Genomic DNA, 21,102 nt, shown 5'->3' with positions numbered 1-21,102 from the left:
ATCCCTTCAAGGTCTTCATTTCTAAGACCTCGTTCATCTTTAAAGCTGAAGTGTGTGTAAATGCTGAAACATCTATAAGCAAGGGTTTAGTTTTATTTCTCTGAAACATTGCTATGTTTGTTTGAACATCTTAACACCGCATAACTGGCTCAGGCAATGCAGTGAGTTTGGGGGCGGACTATCTGTTTGTCTGACCAATGACATGTTCGCTGGAAACCTGTTTGAAAACAGCCATTATTGTTGCAACTCAGATTGCTGACGAAATTACATACATCACCTTATATACAATTCTTTAAAGAGAGGCAGTATGAGTGTGTGCGCACTGAATCGCTGAGGTAGCTTTAATGATCATAGTCTCCCTTATGATAAAAAAAGTCTTGCAATCAATATCTAAATCTGCTTTTTTGAACCATATCCTCCCAAAAGAAAACTTCAATATCTTTTTGATCTTGCTCTGTTTTAATTGTGCCCCTGTATAAAAGGTATAAACAGACAGCTTTCGCTCTACATTAATGGGTATTTGCAGGAGAGAGTGTAGTGTGTGTGTATGTGTGTGTGCTCCTCACCGCGGCAACCAAAGCTCTCGGAGGAGAACACTGCTGTAATTATAAAAGGAACAAAGCACTGGAGACTAAAAACACATGAAAGGAAAAGAAAACATACAAGCCAATCAAGGTTCTCACAAACACACTCTCTCATGCACAAACATGCACACTGATGCACACGCACGTTCACTCTTAGCCCTGCGTTTTGTCCAGCAAAGTCACATTACAAGCATGCTATGATGCTTTATCAGTCACAAAACAGCATTCAGACACCACCAGATACATGTCTATTTTTAAAGTACATCAGAACAGACCCTAATTGATGATCTTTGTGCATGCATCGCACAAGAACCGATCAGACAGCCCTCTTAAACTGTCTTCTCCTAGAGGAAATTATAAAACCCTAAGAGCAGGAAGGAAGTCATGAAAATGAACAGGTCTGGATAAGGTGGGGTCACTATGACACACACATACACACACACACACGTTTTAGTCAAAGATTCAGTGACGAGCTACCTGGTGTTTGCAGCCATATTAACTGCCCATTTTAAAGAGACTGTTCATTTAAAATTTAAAATTCTGTCATCATTTGCTCATCTGTCTGCGATCACAATCTTTATATATAATGTGGAAAATACAAAACGATATTTTGAACAGCATTTTTGTTGAATAATGAAAGTCACTAAGTGGTCCAGGGTTTTTTGGACAGCAACATTTTTTGAGTTTTGCAGAAGAAATACACAAAAGAGAATAAAAGATGACAGCATTTTCTCTTTTTTGGGTTAAAAAAAATCTCTTTCAAGCCTTTAGAAAAATAATTAAAAAAAAGAAAAAGAGAAAGTTGAACTAGAAATTAGCACAAATTACCAACTTTGTGTAATTTTGATCCTAACATTCTAATATTGGTAAAACTACACCTGCAAGACTATTTTAATTTCACTATTTACTGTATATATATACCGTATATATGTAGGCTATATATATATGTACACACACACACACACACACACAAACACACAGGTATATAATTTATATTCATATTTTTTGTTTTAGCTGTACAAAACCATACTTTATCTAAAAAATATTTTACAAAAAAGTAGTAGTTGTGCATAATGTACATTTATATAAAGAAAATGACATGAGATGGAGTGGGGGATAGGGCACATTCTCCATGCATTCATATTTAAATACTTTGTTTTAGCTATTAGTTTTATTTTATTTTTTTGCATACTGTACATACCTAAAAAAAATTAAAGGAGAAGGGGACATTTTCCTCCATGCCATGCACCATTGTAAACATAGCAATATCACACGTCAGGGCTAACGGCAATGTTTTGTGTCTTTACCAGCTATGTTATGACTCCCTTGATGTTTTACAAGTGACATTTGGGTGTTGTGTGTTCGTGGGGGTTTCTGGAACGTTATATTCAAAGAACACTAAAACTGTTTTAAGTCTGCAAGATATAGGCATTGGGGGAAAAAAGACTCTTGAGTTCATAGTTTGGCTGGCCAGATTATCCATGCACTTTAAGTCTGATCAAATGCTTTAAAGCCAAGAAAAAAACAAACCACATCAGTGGTTTCCTCACCTCTCTGTGCTTCATGTACAGTGATGCGCTCAGCAGTCGTGCATGTCTTCGTCTTCACAACATGTCATCTGTCAGTCATCCGCCGCCGAGCGGCACAAAGAAAACTCAATCAGCCGCGGGAGCCTGTTTTTGTCTGCCAATTCTGAAACTTTCAAGCTCCTTATTTGTCAGGTCAAAGGTTAAATTGCTGACCCTCCCTCACCCCCCCCCCCAACCAATCTCCTCCTCTTCTCGGCGAAGGCTCTATCTACAGAATCCCCATATTTACATGGATTAGACTTCTTTCACGCTGAAGAAAGAAATCTGGTTCATAGTCAAAGCCCGAGAAGCGGCCCACATCGCCGGGGTGGCCACGTTATTCACTGCTGGACAATGACCATATTGTGGGGATCTGAAAGAGGAGGGGGTTGAGGGAAGCGTCCCGCTTTTGGCCCGAGCTGGAGCGGAGAAGCCTCCCCCTCCAACCCCCTTCCCTTTTCGTCCACGGCAAAGTCCTGCGCTTGTGCCACTAGGCTCACGGGGGCAAAACCCCATCCGCTCTTCTGACAAGAGCAAACAAAGCCTGCCCACTGTGAACTAGATGAAGATGTCAAAAGCTTTTAGGCTGGTGGGTGGAGGGGGGGGGGGGTAATACAAGGTTTAAACCAACAAAACCAGAGAAAAGGCCCTTTTCACTCCCATGGATAAATCCCACTAAGTCTACGTTTCCACATCAGCTTTACTTTCCCCCGTCAACAATCCAGCGACTCAATAAAATTGTCAAGAACAAATAAGTGAGGCCTTCGAGACGACAGGGCCACCGGTTTAACAAATAGACCATGCCGAGCTAATCAGAGGAGAACAGAGGAGCTGATACACCATACAGACATTTGGGAAATTAACACAACTTTACCATCCTCATCTTATTCTCCATGACATCCTGCAACTTCTGTAGGAGGCCGAACCGGGGTTAAGCTTCTGGAAGATGTGTCAGAATCTGTGATGGTGGAATTAAAACAAACTCAAGTTTCAGAAAGACGGCGTAACTCGTCACTATAATGCTCCTACATAACTGTTTACTCGCTTTATGTGTAACACACACACACAAACACAACTACGCACAGCCGCTTTCACACTCCGCTTCTCCAGTGGTGTTGAGAACAAATGAGAGCTCTAAGATGTTAATTAGTGTTTCCTCCTGTTCGGCGGGCCAGGGGTCTGAATGAAGAGGTCAATGCTATCTGTGTACCTAAGGCTCAGACAAAGACAGAACACATTGTCTTTGACCAGCCAGGGCTTAGCACTGCTGTCAGTGAGGAAAAAGAGGAATGGAGCGGGAGGGTCTGGGTACATTTATGCTCCGGAATATTTTTGCAATTAAACACGGCTCTGTCCATTTTTTGGAAAGATATCCAAAACACTCGTCTGAATTTCCTCTCAGCGCTGTAAACCAGTGAGTCACTGGCTGAGATTTTAAAGACAGAATCCTCTTTTTACTGCGTGTTGGGACTGGATGTTAGCATTTTATGGATGTCAAAGATCAAAGACTATCCATCTACTTTGGATCCAGCATCCCAAATCTGGATAACAGTGACATTGGCACGCACACGAAGCGTTTTTCTGTAAGTGTTTACTTTTAAACACAGCTTTCTCTTCCAGGCCAACCAATACTGGGAAGTAGGAAGTATTTAAAGGGCAAAGCCTTGTCCCTTTTGAGGACCCACCGTATAAAGCAGACCAGAGTGGAGACTATGGCCCATTCAGATGTTAATACATACACCATTCCGCTGACTCTGATTAACTCCATGTGAGTTAATAGTTGCCCTGTTAACAAAGAGTTATCCTCCTATTCAAGTCGGCGGTATGTTTAGGAGGAGAAAAGCAGGGAAAGGGAACTTGTAGTGAACCTTTACAGTACAAGCCCCTTCAGGATATAATACGAGCTCCGTCTCCTCTGGCTAATCCAGCCTGCAGATGCTGGAAAGAAGCTCACTGCTCTTACAGGGACAAATAGTCAGAGAAAGGATGGAGGCAAACAAAAGAAATGTCCCCCCCCCCCCCCCAGGTCTAAACTGAGCCAGAGGTTCTCCAAAAGTGTGGGACAAAACTAAGTATAGGCAAGCTAAAAGCTTATGTTGCTTTGGAAAGTGCTTTCTGTGCGTGAGTATATCCTCATGAATAATGATTGGACGAACAAACTTAAAAGTTCTCAAAGCATTGGCTTAAGCTCTGTCTGGGTTTTGGGGTATTTAAGTTGCAAAACAATCAATAAGACTCCAGGTGATTATTGATGTTTTAAAGTTCATGGTATGCTTACCTTGGTCACATTCATTAATGAATGAGTGTAACCTTACTCCATGCCAATTTAATTAGGAAGTTTGTCTACATGTTTACAGCACCATAAATCCAAACTCACTTATTTTCCATAAAATTTCCCTTAATTAATATGCACCCTGTTAAGTGCTACTCTCTTAAAAATTAAGTGTCTTTCTGAAACATTCCCCAATCATCGACTTTCCTTCTGATTTTTTGCCCCAGACCGACAGGTTAATATACAGTCACGCTCTCGAGCTAATCTATAATCAATTCCAAATGTTGTGACTGTATAATGAGACAGCAGCCGCTAATGGGCACGAGCAGAATGAACACTATACTAGAGCTGTAATCGGGCCTTAAAAGTTAGGCCCGACAGGACCCGAGCCCGACAAGTACATTCTGACTGACAGCTTTTTTAAAGCCCGAACCCGTTTACAGCCCGACATTATTTAAATGTGCGCACGCACACAACTCTTTTGCCTTTTGTCAATAATGAGTCATTTATAAATGTTTTAACATAATTTATTAATAACTAACGTAGACTAGACCACTTGGAAGTTGGAATAAAGAAATAAAATAAGTCCTCTGTAACAACGTAACATCTCAGCATTCTAGACATAGGCTCATTTAGCCTATAAATAGACCAACGCACCAATAAAAACGAGTAATTTTTAACAAATTAAATTAAGATAAATTTTCAATTAAGATGGGTATTTGGCAATAACGAAATTAAGATAAAGGCTCCGCCAGATTTGCTTCGCCACCGCTGACATTTAATAAAAGAATAATGCCAACATTAGCGTAAATACTCTGTCCACATTATGCATTTAAAACTCAATGAATATTTAGTTATCATTTGAAAACCTTTACTCACAGAGATTAGGCCAAGCCTACATGTTTTTGTGGAGGAAAATGATTGAATCCACTGTAGATGTCTTCAGCGCGCTCCTGCGCTCACTGATGGTGCGTCATTATTCACTCATTATTCTCATTATAAACACGGTCAAAACTTTTCCACACCTCAGACTTTGCTTTAGTTGCTGGTGCAACCAAAACGTAATCGCCAGAGGCAAGCCTCCGTTACACATACTCCGCATCCATTTTCGCATCTTTCTCGCGCTAATCGAAACACATCACATGACCGCTCGTTTACCTCGCAAACCGGAGCGCAAGCCCGAGCCCGGCCCGAGCCCGCGTAAGATGATATAAATTAAGCCCGAACCCGACCGAACCCGGTTCGGGCAAAGATCTTCAGCTCTACACTATACCCTACACCCGACTGGTTTGGTTGCCCAGCCCTCAGCGTTTAAAACCCCAGCTTTTTGAAGTTTGCATGTTTGTAATGGCTTTTGACACTCCCTTATCGTAATTCTCTTGGATAAATGTCTAAGGCGATTTCTCTTGTTCGCGCGCTTCTCGAACTGATGTAAGCACGCACCTGAACTATCGCGATACCTGGAAAGTGAACTAGAACTTCAAAAGCGCTTTCACTTTTAATTAGTCTAGATTGTAAAAGAGATAGTAGTTTCATTGTGACTTAAAATAGACTACATATACACGCAAATAAACTGTCCCTTTTAAGTGCACTAATTATCTCCATTTGCATTGTGAACTCTCGCTATGCGTGCAAACCCTTTTAAGCTGTGTGCCTCTGAATCTATCTATCTCTTAATCTTATTCTTTAATCATGCACTGTGTCAATGCAATCTTTTAAAGCCTAGTTTCAGAACATGAGGAAACCAGTCGCAACAATCTTTGCTCGGCAGGAATAGAGAGAGAGAGAGAGAGAGAGAGAGAGAGAATGCCCAACACTGTCTAATTAACAGGACTACAGACAGAACTGGAGCTGGACTGACGACCTCCTTATACACGTCTGTTATTTCATGCGTTTATACATTACGGCAACTATTTCTTCATTACATTTTAAAATTGTTATTATTGTTGTTGTTAATAATAATAATAGTAAACATGATATAATATAATTCCACTGTGTAACTGTATAAATGTATAAATAATACATCACTGTATAAATAATACATTTATATAGGCTACTAACGTTTCTGATATTTCTCCCTTAAGTCAATCTGAATTAAATTTCGTATAGGCCTGTGTTTTCCCAAATAGAATTGCTTTTCTCGAGATATAGGCTAAATAGCCACGAACAGATAATGTAGTCTGTATCATACTTTGGCAATAGTCCAGTATAAACCCGTTCCTCTCGCATCAGTCTTGTCAGAAGAGCAGTGTCATGATGAGGAAGTTGTTATTGGTTTCCGCTCTCACACCTCATCGGAAGAATCTGATTCAGAAAGAAGGTAAAGGGCAAACCTTGAACTCATTAACAGGTTAAGAGGAGGGCCACGAAACAGCACTATCCATCCACTTTTAATTCTGTGCCGAGAGAACGCGCAAGACAGCCAACAGATGCTCTGACTGTGTGTAAAAATAAAACCCATCCATGTATCCTTTCTTTGAGTCTATTAAGACAAGTTTTTGTGTCTTAATTTTCCATTTTCAAAATATCTATTTTTATACTGTATCGTTTAGCCTACTAATATTAAAAAATGTTTTTCTTCAGCCCAGCTTCCACAGTTCTCTCTGGATAAAAGATTAACGATCCGTTCACCGGGAGTGGGTAGGCAGTGTTGCTCTATTCGTTCGTGGTGAAAGCCCCAAATCTCAGTACAGAAATATCAGTGGTTTGATCAGAGCTGGATAGAATTATCACGGGGAGAGATACAAAGGCGGCAGACAAAACGCGCTCGCTTTCCCTGGTGTTTGAGTACAAACCATATTAAACACCGAGCTCCGGTTATTAGATCTGACTGAAACAGCACTGAGAAATATGAAGAAGGCGTTTATGAAATCAGAGACACTGTTTGACAAACCAAATAGGTAAGCTAACGTCTTGAGTAGCCTAAAAAAAGAAAAAAAATGACATGAAAACCAGACTGCAAAAAAACTGATTAACAATTGTAAGGAAAGGGGAAATATAATTATACAGTGACTTTTCAGATGGTCAACTTTTTAAATTATTAAATGTATTAATTGTAAAGGTAGTTTTCAGGGCATAATCTGTCGCAATGCAAAATGTAATTTGTCACGTTATAGCCTAGCTATAACTAAAGGTTCTTTATTGTTGTTGTTTTTTTTTCTAAAATATGTAAAAACTATTATATTTATTATGCAAATCTAATTCTATAATAAATTGATACAAAAAAATTATGCTTACGCAAACTGATGCTGTTGGAAAGCGCGCGTAGTGTATACTGTTGCTATGGTTACCTCCCTCCAGCGAAAACGTCTATTTCGCGACAGTAAAAATCGCCATGCGTTCTAACTTGTAGCGCTACTGAAACGTTTGAAACCATAGACTGTATAGAAACATACAGATAGCCTATTTGTTTGTATTAAAAATATATATATATATATATATATATAAGTAGCTTACTAAGCCTGCTTCCTTATTATAATTTAAAAGGGGATCCGATCCTCTGAAATCCCCCCAATTCGCACCCTGTAAACAAACTAGGTACAGTACATATATATTCATAAGTGCCGGTGCTGATTAAGTTTTAGAGGTTATGTATTTTGCCCTTACCCGCAGTTTTTAGATTTGACAGGTTCACGAAATATCATATTTCGCACACACCTCACGATATCACTCAATGAAATGTTTAATGTATAAGCCAACATTATACTAGACACAGAGCGCACATTATAAATATGCATGTATTCAATTAAGGGTATTACACAGGATTTCATTTGCATGAGGATTTGGGAGCTTAACATGCCTTTTTATATTTGTGCAATAAAACTTTAATATTATCGCCTGCCCTTCAATGCCGTGGGTACTTTTATTAATAGTCTATCTGTCTACTACATTACTATTAGCCTATAGGCTAGCATCACAGTTCAGAGCAGCTTAATGGGCCCCAGTGATTGCCAGGACTGTGGTAAATTGTAACTGGTATATTTGTCACTCTACATAAACAGTAGCTGCACCTGTTCTCTCATGACAGCTCAGACTAGTGTTTTTTTTTTTTTGGAACATATAGCATTCCATTATTTTTCATTGAGTGAGTAGACTAATTATTATTTGGATCAGTGGACAAATGTGTGGCTTTTTTCAATCAAGTGTTTATTCTAGGGATTCCCAGATTCCCACAATTGGACGTTAATGCACACTTACTGCAAAAACGAGTTAGCATGCATTGTCCTGCTGTTTTCTCTTGCATGTCTTTTCCCCTTCTTATTACCGTGACTGTGTGAAACAGAAAAAGTCACAAATATGTTAGACAGTGTCACTCAGGTCAGATGTTAGAAAATGATGGGTTAAATTCCTTAATGCAATTTTACTGTAAAAGCGTTTGAAAGGCACATATGTTTGAGACAAACAAGCAGGGACTTTTCTTTATTCAGTGAGCTGAAACTGTGCCATAGCCTTCAAGTAGCCTACATTAGATAGCTAATGACGATCGATTACATCAACATCATTTACAATTTATGAGCCACACACAATAAACGGCCCATTTTAAAGAATGTGTATTAGTTCCTTCGTTCACAGCACTGAATTAAAATACACAGTTCACTACGGTTACACTTCCCAGCAATGTATGTGAAGCTCATGATCTTGTCAAAAAGCCTGGCGTTTGTTTATAAGACACAAGCTGATAATGTGTAAGAGTTAATGCCAGCCTTAATCTGTTGTGCTGCTTGGAAACACGCTTGCATTCAGGTTGTCTTAGGAGGGTGCAGAAGCTTTTTGAAGAATAAACAAGAACCCATGACAATTTTTTGAGCAACTAACGAGCTCTTCTCGCAACTTCTTGAAATAAGGATTTTGGTTTTAAACACGGGGTAAGAACATTGTTTATTAAATGCAATTAAACCCAAACACATTTCAAACAGGTTTGGCAGACATTTCACAAAGAGAGTAAATACTAAGCCCAATATAGTGTAAAACAATGCCTGAGCATGTTTTATTTTTTGCGCCATGTACATTATTTCAAAACTTTTGCATAAAATGTTTTTGCACTATTATTATATATTTTTTTTCTCAATGGGCTATAATGCCAATGATTTGATTTGATTTTAATTTGATTTTAATTTTAATGACCACACAGCCAAGCTGGTGGAATTTGTTTTCAGTACAGCTCTTTGGTACAGGTTCCAGCATTACATTAAACAAACAATAAACATATAAAATAAAATAACATGCATATACATACAGACAAACATTGATACATAATAATACACAATGGAAGCCGAAAGCAAATACAAAAAACAAAGTTTGAATGAGCTGTATTTGTTATTAAAGCGCTTATTCAGCAAAACATGTATTTAAATAGGTTAAAGCATTGCTGTGATTATAGTGAAGCATATGGACTTCATAGTATATACTTCAACGTATAAAAGCATTGCAAAATATAAATCCAATTCCTTGCGGATCATCAATGCTATATTAACTCCATACAGTGGCACTCAGAAATCAGTTAATTTCTGCGTCGAACTATCATGCCTATTTTGTTAAAACACGAGTCACGTGGGGGCTGTATGAATTTGTCTCCCACTGGTTTGTTCCTGAGGTCCGCTGCTCTCTAGGGCTCGAAATTAATACTGTCTCGCCAATTAAGTTCAGAGCGCCACTTAAGAGTGCTTTATGAATTCTTAGAGTAAAAACAAAAACTAAAAAACTAAATGAGCAACTGAAAACGCCACCGCAAAAATCAGTGCAAAAACATTAAAAAAGGACTACAATTTAAAAATAATAATAATAATAATAAAACCATAATAACTGTGATATATAGGCTATGCTAAATTTAATCGCTTCTGTAATTCTGTCTGGTTTTCCTACCCCTTAAGTCATTGCGTGGACATCAGAGAATTGTCTCTCTTTGCATTGTTAGAATCATCACCTATAAGGATGGACTGAATAAGTAAAACAAATATATGGCCTTTTGGGATTTGGAACCACTGGCTCACAGCAGTCCATATGAGGTACAATATGTTTCCAAACACTCACATCATTGGTAGCCTATATATATAATATATTATTAAGGAAAGCTTATTTATATATATATATATATATATATATATATATTAATGTGAAAAAAACACCCACATGAAAGAGATTATTAGAATTGCATCTTCCCAACGATACAATATAGAGGTTTTTAAAAAGCAGGTTAGAGTGATGAAACACTGACGTTAATTGGACTTCTCTCAGATTGTAAATTCAATGCTGTCAGTTGGGAAGAGACTATCCGTTCTTCTGGATCCTTTTGTTTAAAGCAGTAACGGGGATCTGTCCGGGGCCGGTGCTCTATAACACCGAGGCGGTTTGTATAGAAAAGCAGATCAATCCCAAAACCAATACGTTTGAGCTAATACAAAAAAAAAAGGAAATTATTATTTTCACATGAAGCACTACATGGCAAGAGACATCGACTTACAGTGCTATATTAAAGAATAGGCTAATTAAATTAATGAAATTAAGTCACAAATCGGAGCGCTTCAGTTCTCACTTCCGACAAAGACGCGAAATGTCCAGTTCGCGAAAGTTTATGTTTATATCTCACTGCAAGTCGCTCATAATAAGGCCGATACTCACTAATCACTTAAGCTTTCCAACGCATTAAACATGTCTATAAAAAAATTAATGAATATAAATCATCGGTCGAAAACAATGTATTTTCAGAAAGTCTTGAGTTACCATCGAATGTCGGTCCATCTGATATTAAAATCCCTGGAACAATTCAATACAGTGCATATATCAAGAATTCGAACAGCCAATAATCACGAACGGAACGGCGTGACGTCAAAGCCCCGGTAGAAAAGGCGCGTTGGGTTTGCTCACGTTTGGAGAGGGAAGAGCGCAGGGAACCTCACTGTCTTCACTGGATTACACAAACCAAAAGTGTCCTCAACTCCTCCTCCTTCTCAGTTGCTTACATGCTGATCCTACAACAACAGCTAATGCTGTAGATGACAGGACAAACACCTCATTTGTTAGAACAAATCTTTGAGTTGATTTTTACCCGAGCTAAAGCCTATACTGAAATTGGACATTTTTGGGTGTGCGTGTGATGACAAACTGTCGTGGAGGAGGTGAAGAGACGTGGATGAAGATATAACCACTTGCAGAATCTCAATCGTCATTGTAGTCGTTCCTCCCAGGCATTTCGGGATTATATATTTTTTATTCTTCGGCGATGCAATAACGGATTTTTATTTTATTTATTATTTTGTGTGTGTAATGACCGACAGCAGTCATGCACCAAAATTGATTTCTGAAAAGACAAGAAAGAAAAACTGAAATCTTGCACTGACAAATGCATGTCCAAGATGTGGTAACTGAAAGTTACTCAAGAAGAAATAGGAGGGTCCAGTGTCACACATGTAGAGGGGCTTCAGTAGCTGGTATGTCCTCAAAGCTCCGGAATGCTCTCATAGGCTAAACCGATCTGTACTGGGTGCATGTTTTGCGATCTGCACTTCGATGCATTTAGAAGAATCTATCAGAAAACGGAGTTGACATTTCTGATAAACGAGCACCGTTTAGACCGATCAGATCCTCCTAACGGGAATTATTTAATGGGAGCCAGAGAGGTCATATGAACTGCACAGGGCTAGAAGTGCGTCTCACGGAAATCTTGGGTTGCAGATCTGACGGAAACACGTGCTATTCGGTCTCATCTGCGGCAACGATGCTTTTCCACGGTCTGCCTGGAGGCGAGATGCATGGTGTCATGGAAGAAATGGAGCGGAGAGGAAAGAGCGATTCGGCGACTATCAGCTCGGCCATAGATATGGGGGAAACAGAGACGGTAGGAGAAAGCCATGCCTCTCGCACCAAGCGCTTGCTTGGAAATCCTAACAGCCTATGTTAACTGAACCGTTATTCCAACAGTGCAATAGAGGCAAAGAGATGTGATTTCGATTTTGGCCATTTAAACAAACTTCAAACTTCTGCGAAGCCAAAATCACAGGCCTCGTCTTTAATGCATTGCTTGTGAACCCTTTGTCATGGGTGGAATGCAAGTATAGTAGATATGCTATGATAAATAGCCTGTAGTCCAATTAAACATTTCGACAGTAAAAGTAAGGTTCCTCGATAAAGTGGTGAAATAATAAGCATTAGCGAGCAAGAAAATCCAGATTCGGTTTTGTACATATAATGATATACTTCAAATGTATTCTATTATTTTACAAACGCCTCCGCAGTGCTGCTAAACTTTAAGTGACGAGAAAATAATACTTTGTTTTTTCATAATATATAAGAGTGATATAATTACGATTAAAAACATTAGCAGATGTTGTGATCCAACTAACATATATTTGCATTGTTTTTGGGCATAATATCTGTGATTAACAACAGCAAAAAAGACATTGCAGAACCTTACGTTAAACTATTACCATAACAATATTTTTTTTTTTTTTGCAGTAATCCACGCTTAAAACTGTTTTGACATTTTTAAACTTACACGATGACAAATGCAAAATGACAAATAAAGAAATGCTAAAGAATAAAACAATATTTTATTCTTATACAATTGTGTGTGTGTGTGTGTGTCTAGCCTACATATATTACGAGTGTGTTTGCTCTGTAGTGTAGGCTATCTAAGGCCACACAACACGCCAAGCGTAAACACAATAAAACAAGCTCAGCATTTGATTAATTTTCTTATATATGTATTGCATTTTCAATTTTCCATTTGCCTTTGTTAAAAGAAAGAAAAAAACGACGTGAATGGGGGCACGGATAATATAATCTTTTCTTGCGGTCATTTTCTTATTATTCGTGGCATTCCGTTGCCACGGGAAATATGAAATACAAATCAGAGTACACTCACTCACTCAATACACTTCTGTATTTATCTTCTCAGTCTCACGCCCCTCCCATGTTCTACAGAAGTGAACACTAGTAGCATAATGCCTGATTCTTTGGACATTTTTCATCAGCAAATGCGAAAAATAGTGTTTGCACTAAATACTGAACCCAGACGCTTTTAATACGCCTTGTGTTTTTCATTGGTTACTAATCTACCATTGAAAATATTCATTTGTATAACACTGCAGATATAGGGTGTAGAGATTAAACTGGGCTTTGAGTTCCTGCCTTTAACGAGCGCGCTGTGTTTGTGCAGAACATGCCTTCGATCAGCGGGGACCGGGTGGCTCTGTGCGCGGGCTGCGGAGGGAAGATCTCGGACCGCTATTACCTGCTCGCCGTGGACAAGCAGTGGCACATGCGCTGTCTGAAGTGCTGCGAGTGTAAACTCAACCTGGAGTCTGAACTCACCTGCTTCAGCAAAGACGGAAGCATCTACTGCAAAGAAGACTATTACAGGTGAGCTAACTCGTTTACTCAAAAGTTGCACGATCTTACGGCACTTCATTCGTCTGGAGTGACATTTTCGTTTGTGGATAAATAATAAAAACGCAAAACTGTGACCAAAGCCTGCTTTTTGTCTGTAGATTGTATTTTGGTGTGGTTTCGTCATTATAGCTACACTTTAATAATGCAGAACCGACGTAACTCATTTTCATTGCTTGTATATAAGAAAAAATACGTAGTTTACATTTTAATAATCAAACTAATAACAACCTACTTTAATACAGAAATACTAAAAATATCCAAGGTATACTTTTTGCCCTAAAATAGAACGTTTTTTTTGTTTAAATTGACTTATAATTCTCTCTAAAAAAATAAAATAAAAATTCTGTCTAGGTATTGTGAAGCCATTATGAAGCAATTCAATAAATACGTTAACAATTACAATGATGCAGAAACTACTTAACCTGCTCAACGATTTTACTCTATTCTCGTAACAGTTAAAGAAACAAATCACGTAGCAACATTTCTAAGTTGTCTCTGTATACTGCAGTGATTTTGGACGTCAATATAAAACTAAACAATCCAGAAACGATTTACCTACTCAATCTTACTTTTCATGAAATACAACATTTCAGTAATGAGAAAAAAAGAGAGCAGCAAAACCTTTGTGTGTGATATTTGGACGATATTTAGCTGACTGCACTTATTCTGTATGTCATTGTACAATTTTAATAATGAGAGGGAGGCGAGAGGCCTATTAAGATAATCATATAAGTGAAGGCTTTACCCGTTTCTACGTTCAAATGAGTCTGCAGCGCACGTCAATCTCAATTGTAAGCGATTTAGTAATTATTTGAGACGTAATTATGGGCGAGAACAGATTCCACTGCAAGAGTTGACTATTTGTACACGCATCCTGCTGTTTAAGGCATTATTTAAATTCAGCACGCGCACATAGGGCCAGATAAAAATAAAGTAGCTTTAATGTAGAATTGCAAATCATAATTTATACAAAGGTTATTATGAGAAGCAGCACATTTAATGTGAGGCTCGTGAGTGGCGGGCCCACCTTCTGGTTGAAGTATGCTGAAAGGTCACAGCTGTTCTATTCTCTCACAGAAGGTTTTCGGTGCAGAGATGTGCCCGGTGCCACCTCGGGATCTCGGCCTCGGAAATGGTCATGAGGGCCAGGGATTTGGTGTACCACTTGAACTGTTTCACCTGCACGACTTGCAACAAAATGCTGACGACTGGGGACCACTTCGGCATGAAAGACAGTCTGGTGTACTGCAGGCTACACTTTGAAACGCTCATCCACGGAGACTTCCCCACGCATTTCAATCACACGGATGTAGCGCCTAATAAAGGACTGGGCAGCACGGGCCCTCTAGGACTGTCTTATTATAACGGCGTGAACACGGTGCAGAAGGGCCGGCCCCGAAAGAGGAAGAGCTCTGGGCCCGGAGCGGACCTGGCGGCTTATAATGCAGGTGAGACCATCACTCAACTTGTTGTTGTTGCTGGTTTACTGCTCGTTTTATTAAAAAAACAAAAAACATTATTTGTCCTTAATTGTAATTTTGCATGCATTATTTCCATATGAACACGTTTTAAACAGCACGTAGTTATGTTAGCCTAATAATTCCTTGCGATTTCGGTGAATTTCCAGGTTTGCGAAACTTTTTGGGCGGCACTGAATAGGCCTACCCAACAAAATCATTTCAGAGCAAGATGAAAACAAGTCAAAAAAACCTTTAGTGAAATGTCGCTTAAACAATATTCCCCGCCACTGTTTTAAACAATAAAGTACGACTTTTATAAACATGAATATATTTGTAAATAATTGACAGTACACGTGCAATAAATAAACTGTTTTCTAATAGGATAAAAGCGAACATAAAGCTGTAAAAATGCGGGGATATTTAAAAGAGCCATTTAAATGCTGCCCCGACTTAAATATTGAACTGTATTGTTTGAATAAAATATTTCAATGTTTAATTTCCTTGTATACATTAAAAAATACTTTAACATTCCAATTCGTTTGAAACATCTAAAATGCATTAAGCATAGCATATGGGATGATAGTTTTGTAAAAGAGCGCAATTCTTTATGTTATAATAGCTAGCCTACCGTATTTAACATTTTGTATAAATTATTTTTTATAAATATTTCTTCCAAAAAACAATGGGTTTACTTCTTTACACCAGGAAAACGATAAAAATGCGCCATTAAAAAAAAAAAGACAATCGACACACATCACAGATATATAACTAGGCCTACTAAAGCACGTGAACAATTTGGAACAACGTGACTTGTTCGCTCGGGCATCTCGGGCCCCTCAGCGGGGCATTTGGGCCCCTGCTTGAGGACCAAACAGAGGAATGATGACGACTACAGAGACTGACAAGTGGAAAATGGCTTAGATGCTAGTCGAGACCCCCGGAAGATTAAACACAAGTGAAAGAAGGGAAGAAAGAAAGAAAGAAAGAAAGAAAGAAAGAAAGAAAGAAAGAAAGAAAGAAAGAAAGAAAGAAAGGGAAAAAATTCAGCTTTTCCAGGCAAATTCAGACGAATTAATTTACTATACTTTTTTGCTCTAAAAAAAGATTTAAAGCATGCGTCGAAACAAAGCATTAGCTTATATAAAAAAACACGTTTTTAATCAAATAAAACGATATAATCTACGAACCATCTCTTCACGAATATTCATCATTTTCTTTGATTCCAGGATTTAATTTCAGATAAACTGACCGAAAGCGAAATTAATAAATATTTTATTTTTCTAAAAAAAAAAAAAGAAAATATATATATATATATATATATATATATATATATATATATATATATATATATATATATATATATATATATATATATATATATATATATATATGTCATCACAGGATGCACATGCTGAAATCGTTTGAGTCAGATTAAGACTATAACTATAAACTACAAGTTTATCAGGAGTTTTGTATTATATCTCAAAGCTATATTTCCACTGTAAAATGCGTAAATAGGATGCTTTTTTATCACTTTAAACTCAGATTGTTTGGTTGCTTTGTAAATCTTGTTGTCTTGGGATCGTTAATTGAAGCTGGCAAATTTATCACAACAATCGCGGTCTTGTTTGGTGGACTAACCGGCTTCTGAAGAACTCTTAAATTTACACGACCTTAAAATAGAAGAAAAGAAACTTTTTGAAATCAGATCAACCGTTTGACAAAAACAGAAGTTAACTAGAGAGAGTGAACTTTGGTGTTTCTCTGCTCTCTGAGAGTCAGACACAGTCAGATCATTGCTGCCCCCATCAGCTCACACTTTAAACAACAGCACGAACACAAGCACAGCGAGATCAAAACCTGAAAAACAAGAACAAGAAAGACACGGTTCATCACTGCAATACTACAGTAACCATCTGCACATTAATAATTCTGTGTTCAGTGAACATAACTGCTCTTGACGTGCATCACTGTAGGGAAGGTAACAGTATTTCTCAATGGCCATATTTATATCAGGAGGAAACATTTGTTCACCATGTGCAGTGTTGTAAAGCATTTAAGGTTAATTATCTGAAGTGTTGATCAGACCATTTTCAATGACTAATATTTGTAGTTGTCAGAGAAAACATAATTCTGAACTGTCATGCGTCTAGCAACACATAAACTTCTGCCAAGAATTTGGAACTGGCGCAAACACATTTCTGACACATTCAGACATCTATCTCCTAAACACTTGTGTCCAAGACAGATAGTGTGGGCTTTTCACAATCAAACCCTACACAAGACACCATAAAAACAGAAACGAAGATATGGCCATATGTGGGGGGTGGGGTTGCTGTAAAAAGAAAAGTGAAATAAAAATCATGATGCAGACTTGCATGCTTTCAAAACCCGTCTATTGCATTTAGAATCAGATTTTTTTAAAGACCAAAAGAGCATGATGTAAGACTACAGCATAATGCAGATTATTATGCATGCAGTAAGTCAAATCCAAGACTAAACACAATGCTGGCGTGCAATCGAAGAAACAAAAGAATCTGAGAGGCATGTCCTCATTCTCATCACAGTGTCTGATTGTTCTGTCATTGCATCTCATGCATTTATTGTTTTGAATTTCAATTTTGCATTTATTCAAACCAGAACTGCAGTGCTACACTATATAAGTTTAGCATTATGGAAAACGTCATTTGCATGCTTAGTTTTAAGCTTTTGGAATGTATGCACTCATTTTGGGATCAATAACAGCAACACAGCTAATATAGTTTGCGTTTTTGGATTCAGCATTGAGCTGCAACGAGAATGATGGCGATCCGATGGACAGAGACTCACAGTACAGCAGCAGCCAGAAGACCAAGCGCATGAGAACGTCTTTTAAACACCATCAGCTGAGGACCATGAAGTCCTATTTTGCCATCAACCACAATCCTGACGCCAAGGACCTGAAACAGCTGGCCCAGAAAACAGGCCTCACCAAGCGCGTCCTACAGGTCAGAAAACTCCCTTCGTTTAGACTAATCGTTTTCGCTCTATTCAAGTCATTTTAGCTTTGAGATTATAGCATACTGATCACAAAAGCCTTTATTTTCACCTTCCACAATACACATTTCAGAGCAGCTTTACAGAAAATCATGATGTTTATGATATCTTCATGCATTATAGTTGCATTTAGCAGATTAGAGCTGGACAATAATATAGTTATATTTTGAGATAATAATATTCAAGCAGTTGGATATATTTCACTTTAGGCGAGTGTACTGTATGTATGCAAATAAAGTTGTACTTAATATAATATAACCTAATATACGTATTAAAAACAGCACATTCCTTCACATCAGCAACAAATTAGACTAACTAGACTAAAACTAGACTAGACTAAAAAATGACTTGAGGAATGAACCAAATGTAATTCACAAGCCTGGTCTCCTCAATGTAATGCTATTAATTTGTTCCTAAAAGAGAGAAATCTGTATTACTTACATGCACAAATAAAACACAAGGTGTTAGAGCATGTCTGAAAATAAAAGAAACAGCTGTTTGTCAGATATCACTGAAACCAGAAAAAAAAAAAAGAAACAATGCAGTTGCTGTGACAAAACAACCAAGAGACAAACTGAAAGTAAAAATCTGAGATATTCAAGTAAAAAAGATTCGGCTTTCATGAGATGAAAGTTCTTCCCCTGAGCATCGCATGGTTTTCTCGTCTGTGGTTTATTTATAACATCTGCCGTCTCGGTTCGCAGGTCTGGTTTCAGAATGCCCGGGCCAAGTTCAGACGAAACCTCCTGCGTCAGGAGAACACGGGTGTGGACAAGGCCTCGGACGGGTCGACCCTGCCTGGAGGAACGCCGTCCGGACCGGCCTCAGAGATTTCCAACGCCTCCATGAGCCCCTCCAGCACTCCCACGACCCTCACAGACCTGACCAACCCCACAATGCCCACCGTCACCTCCGTACTGACCTCCGTCCCGGGCAGCCTGGACGTCCACGAATGCCGGAGTCCATCGCAGAGCACCTTAACCAGCCTCTTCTGATTCTCAGATTGCTCAGCACATTCATCTCCATTCGTGGAGCCACCCAAATCAGAAATAAAGCGTGAGCATCGCTGATCATGCTAGTCGTTCTCAAACTACATCGGCCTGAAACGTAAACCGATCTACCTGGGCATTTTTGTACAGGCCAGGAACTTTACAAACATGGCCGATCCAATTCAAGAGACTAAAAATGAGATTTGAAAGACAAACTCTGTTTAGAGTATTGCATTTTGGGGCAGACTCAAGTTTCACTAAAGGATCTGTTGATGAGAGACTGATATGCACAGCATTTTTCTTCATGTTTTCCCCCAACCATGTTTACAGAGAGAGACTGAGCTGGGAAATGCATTTGTTCGTCAACCTCTTATTTATGTTCACGCACAGGGGTCAGTGTGAGGAAACTGGATTATAATGTGAATAATTACAGCGTAATCTAGCCTGACTGTCACGTGCCTTATTCTGCAGTGTAGTCACTGAAGCCCCTTTAGCAACGCTAAACGAACTGCACCAGAAACTGTGTACTTTAATTTGTCGGATGGTGAAAATGGTTGAGTAAATCACACGTGCTCAAACACACACACTTGAGGAAGAGCTGATCATATACTCTCATTCCAACATATTACCTCACTCAGAAATCACTGGATATGATAGCAGTTCATATGAAACCTGAGAACACGTTTCATGCACTGGGAGAGAAAACGGCTGTGGAGAGTTTGTACAAAGATCGGAGGAGCGCATCACAAACAAACACTGATTTATGGAATGAAACACTTATTTGTTCCTCATTCGGTTAGGTGATTTTTTTTTCTCAACCATTAAGATGTGACAGTGTTGGAGACAGGGTACATGTTTCCATGGTAACCAGAGGCTGCTTGTTGAAATGCTGTACAGTTTTGACAGATTATTGAGACATTTGGAGTCCACTCCCTGCAGTATCCCCTTTGATGTAAATCTTCAGTTCTGTAAAAAATATTAAAAAAAAATGAATCACTATTTTTTTTTGTGGGCCTTATTATTTCAACAGTTTCAAAGCATTTTACATAAGAGCAATGCAAACAGCGTTAACACAAATCTAGAGCTTAAAGACAAAAACACATTCTAACTGGATATTAATACATTAAGATGATGCTAGTTGTCATGGTAATTTATAACTGAGATTCCCAAAACCAAATGCAGTTTGATTTATTAATACATATCTTGCCACACACACTACATGGTTGCATTTCAATTAAATAAAAAAATCCAGGTTGTTGTCAATATGTAAACGACATTCTACATAAAATATGTAGAATATTTCAAATACTATACATACAGACACACATTAATGTTACATGATATTACAAACATAATCTATCAGTGTTATCCACATAATGAATTTCACATAACTAAAAATGAATTTAAAGAGATCATTTTATAATGCATGCTTTGCAAAAACATGTGAAACACCACTGTCTTTCAGACTGTATTTTGTAGTGTTCAATTAAATTCTTTCTAATTGTTTCAAAATAGAATTAAATAAAAAAACCCTCTCAGATTAATAGAAATAACTAACACAACCAACCGAAACCATATTTCTTTCTACGCTATGGTTTTGGCAGCTTTATGATTAGAGAGAAACCACGCTGAAACCAAGCTCCTCTGGGTCAGAACCGCATTTGGCCTAATCACAGAAAAAAACTGGGATAATAGGAAAACAGCTTTGAATAATTATTACAGAACAACTTTAACAATAGGCTACATAAAAAATAATTAAATAACATGTTTAATGTATTTCTATGCATTAAATGACAAGAAATGCAC

At 38.2% G+C, this 21,102-nt stretch overlaps 2 protein-coding genes across 3 annotated transcripts in view; both read left to right on the top strand.

Moving 5' to 3' along the window:
• LOC132098121 (endophilin-B2-like) overlaps window positions 1-21,102 on the top strand; it is a 320,795-nt gene that overhangs the window by 137,201 nt on the left and 162,492 nt on the right. The gene's annotated exons all lie outside the window — the stretch shown is intronic.
• Window positions 11,305-20,297, top strand: LOC132098119 (LIM/homeobox protein Lhx2-like). Of its 2 annotated transcripts, none has more exons than XM_059504266.1 (5): window positions 11,305-12,258; window positions 13,579-13,781; window positions 14,892-15,259; window positions 18,053-18,258; window positions 19,012-20,297. In XM_059504266.1, exons 1-5 carry the CDS (start codon window positions 12,046-12,048, stop codon window positions 19,300-19,302), a joined length of 1,281 nt encoding a protein of 426 aa, XP_059360249.1. In that variant the 5' UTR covers window positions 11,305-12,045; the 3' UTR covers window positions 19,303-20,297. The 2 variants fall into 2 exon arrangements, with proteins under 2 accessions (XP_059360249.1, XP_059360248.1); XM_059504265.1 differs by having other exon boundaries at window positions 14,889-15,259.

Source organism: Carassius carassius, chromosome 21 (assembly GCF_963082965.1).
Source record: "Carassius carassius chromosome 21, fCarCar2.1, whole genome shotgun sequence".
In the NCBI taxonomy this organism is placed as follows: Eukaryota; Metazoa; Chordata; class Actinopteri; order Cypriniformes; family Cyprinidae; genus Carassius; species Carassius carassius.
The sequence above is the reverse complement of the archived record's forward strand: the minus strand, read 5'-3'. Positions and strand labels throughout refer to the sequence as shown.

Coding starts and splice junctions, on each gene's coding strand:
- LOC132098119 (XM_059504265.1), top strand. CDS start 12,046: ATGAACTGCACAGGGCTAGAAGTGCGTCTCACGGAAATCTTGGGTTGC. Junction 13,782..14,888: donor TGCAAAGAAGACTATTACAG/GTGAGCTAACTC, acceptor ATTCTCTCACAG/AAGGTTTTCGGTGCAGAGAT. Junction 15,260..18,052: donor CCTGGCGGCTTATAATGCAG/GTGAGACCATCA, acceptor TTTTGGATTCAG/CATTGAGCTGCAACGAGAAT.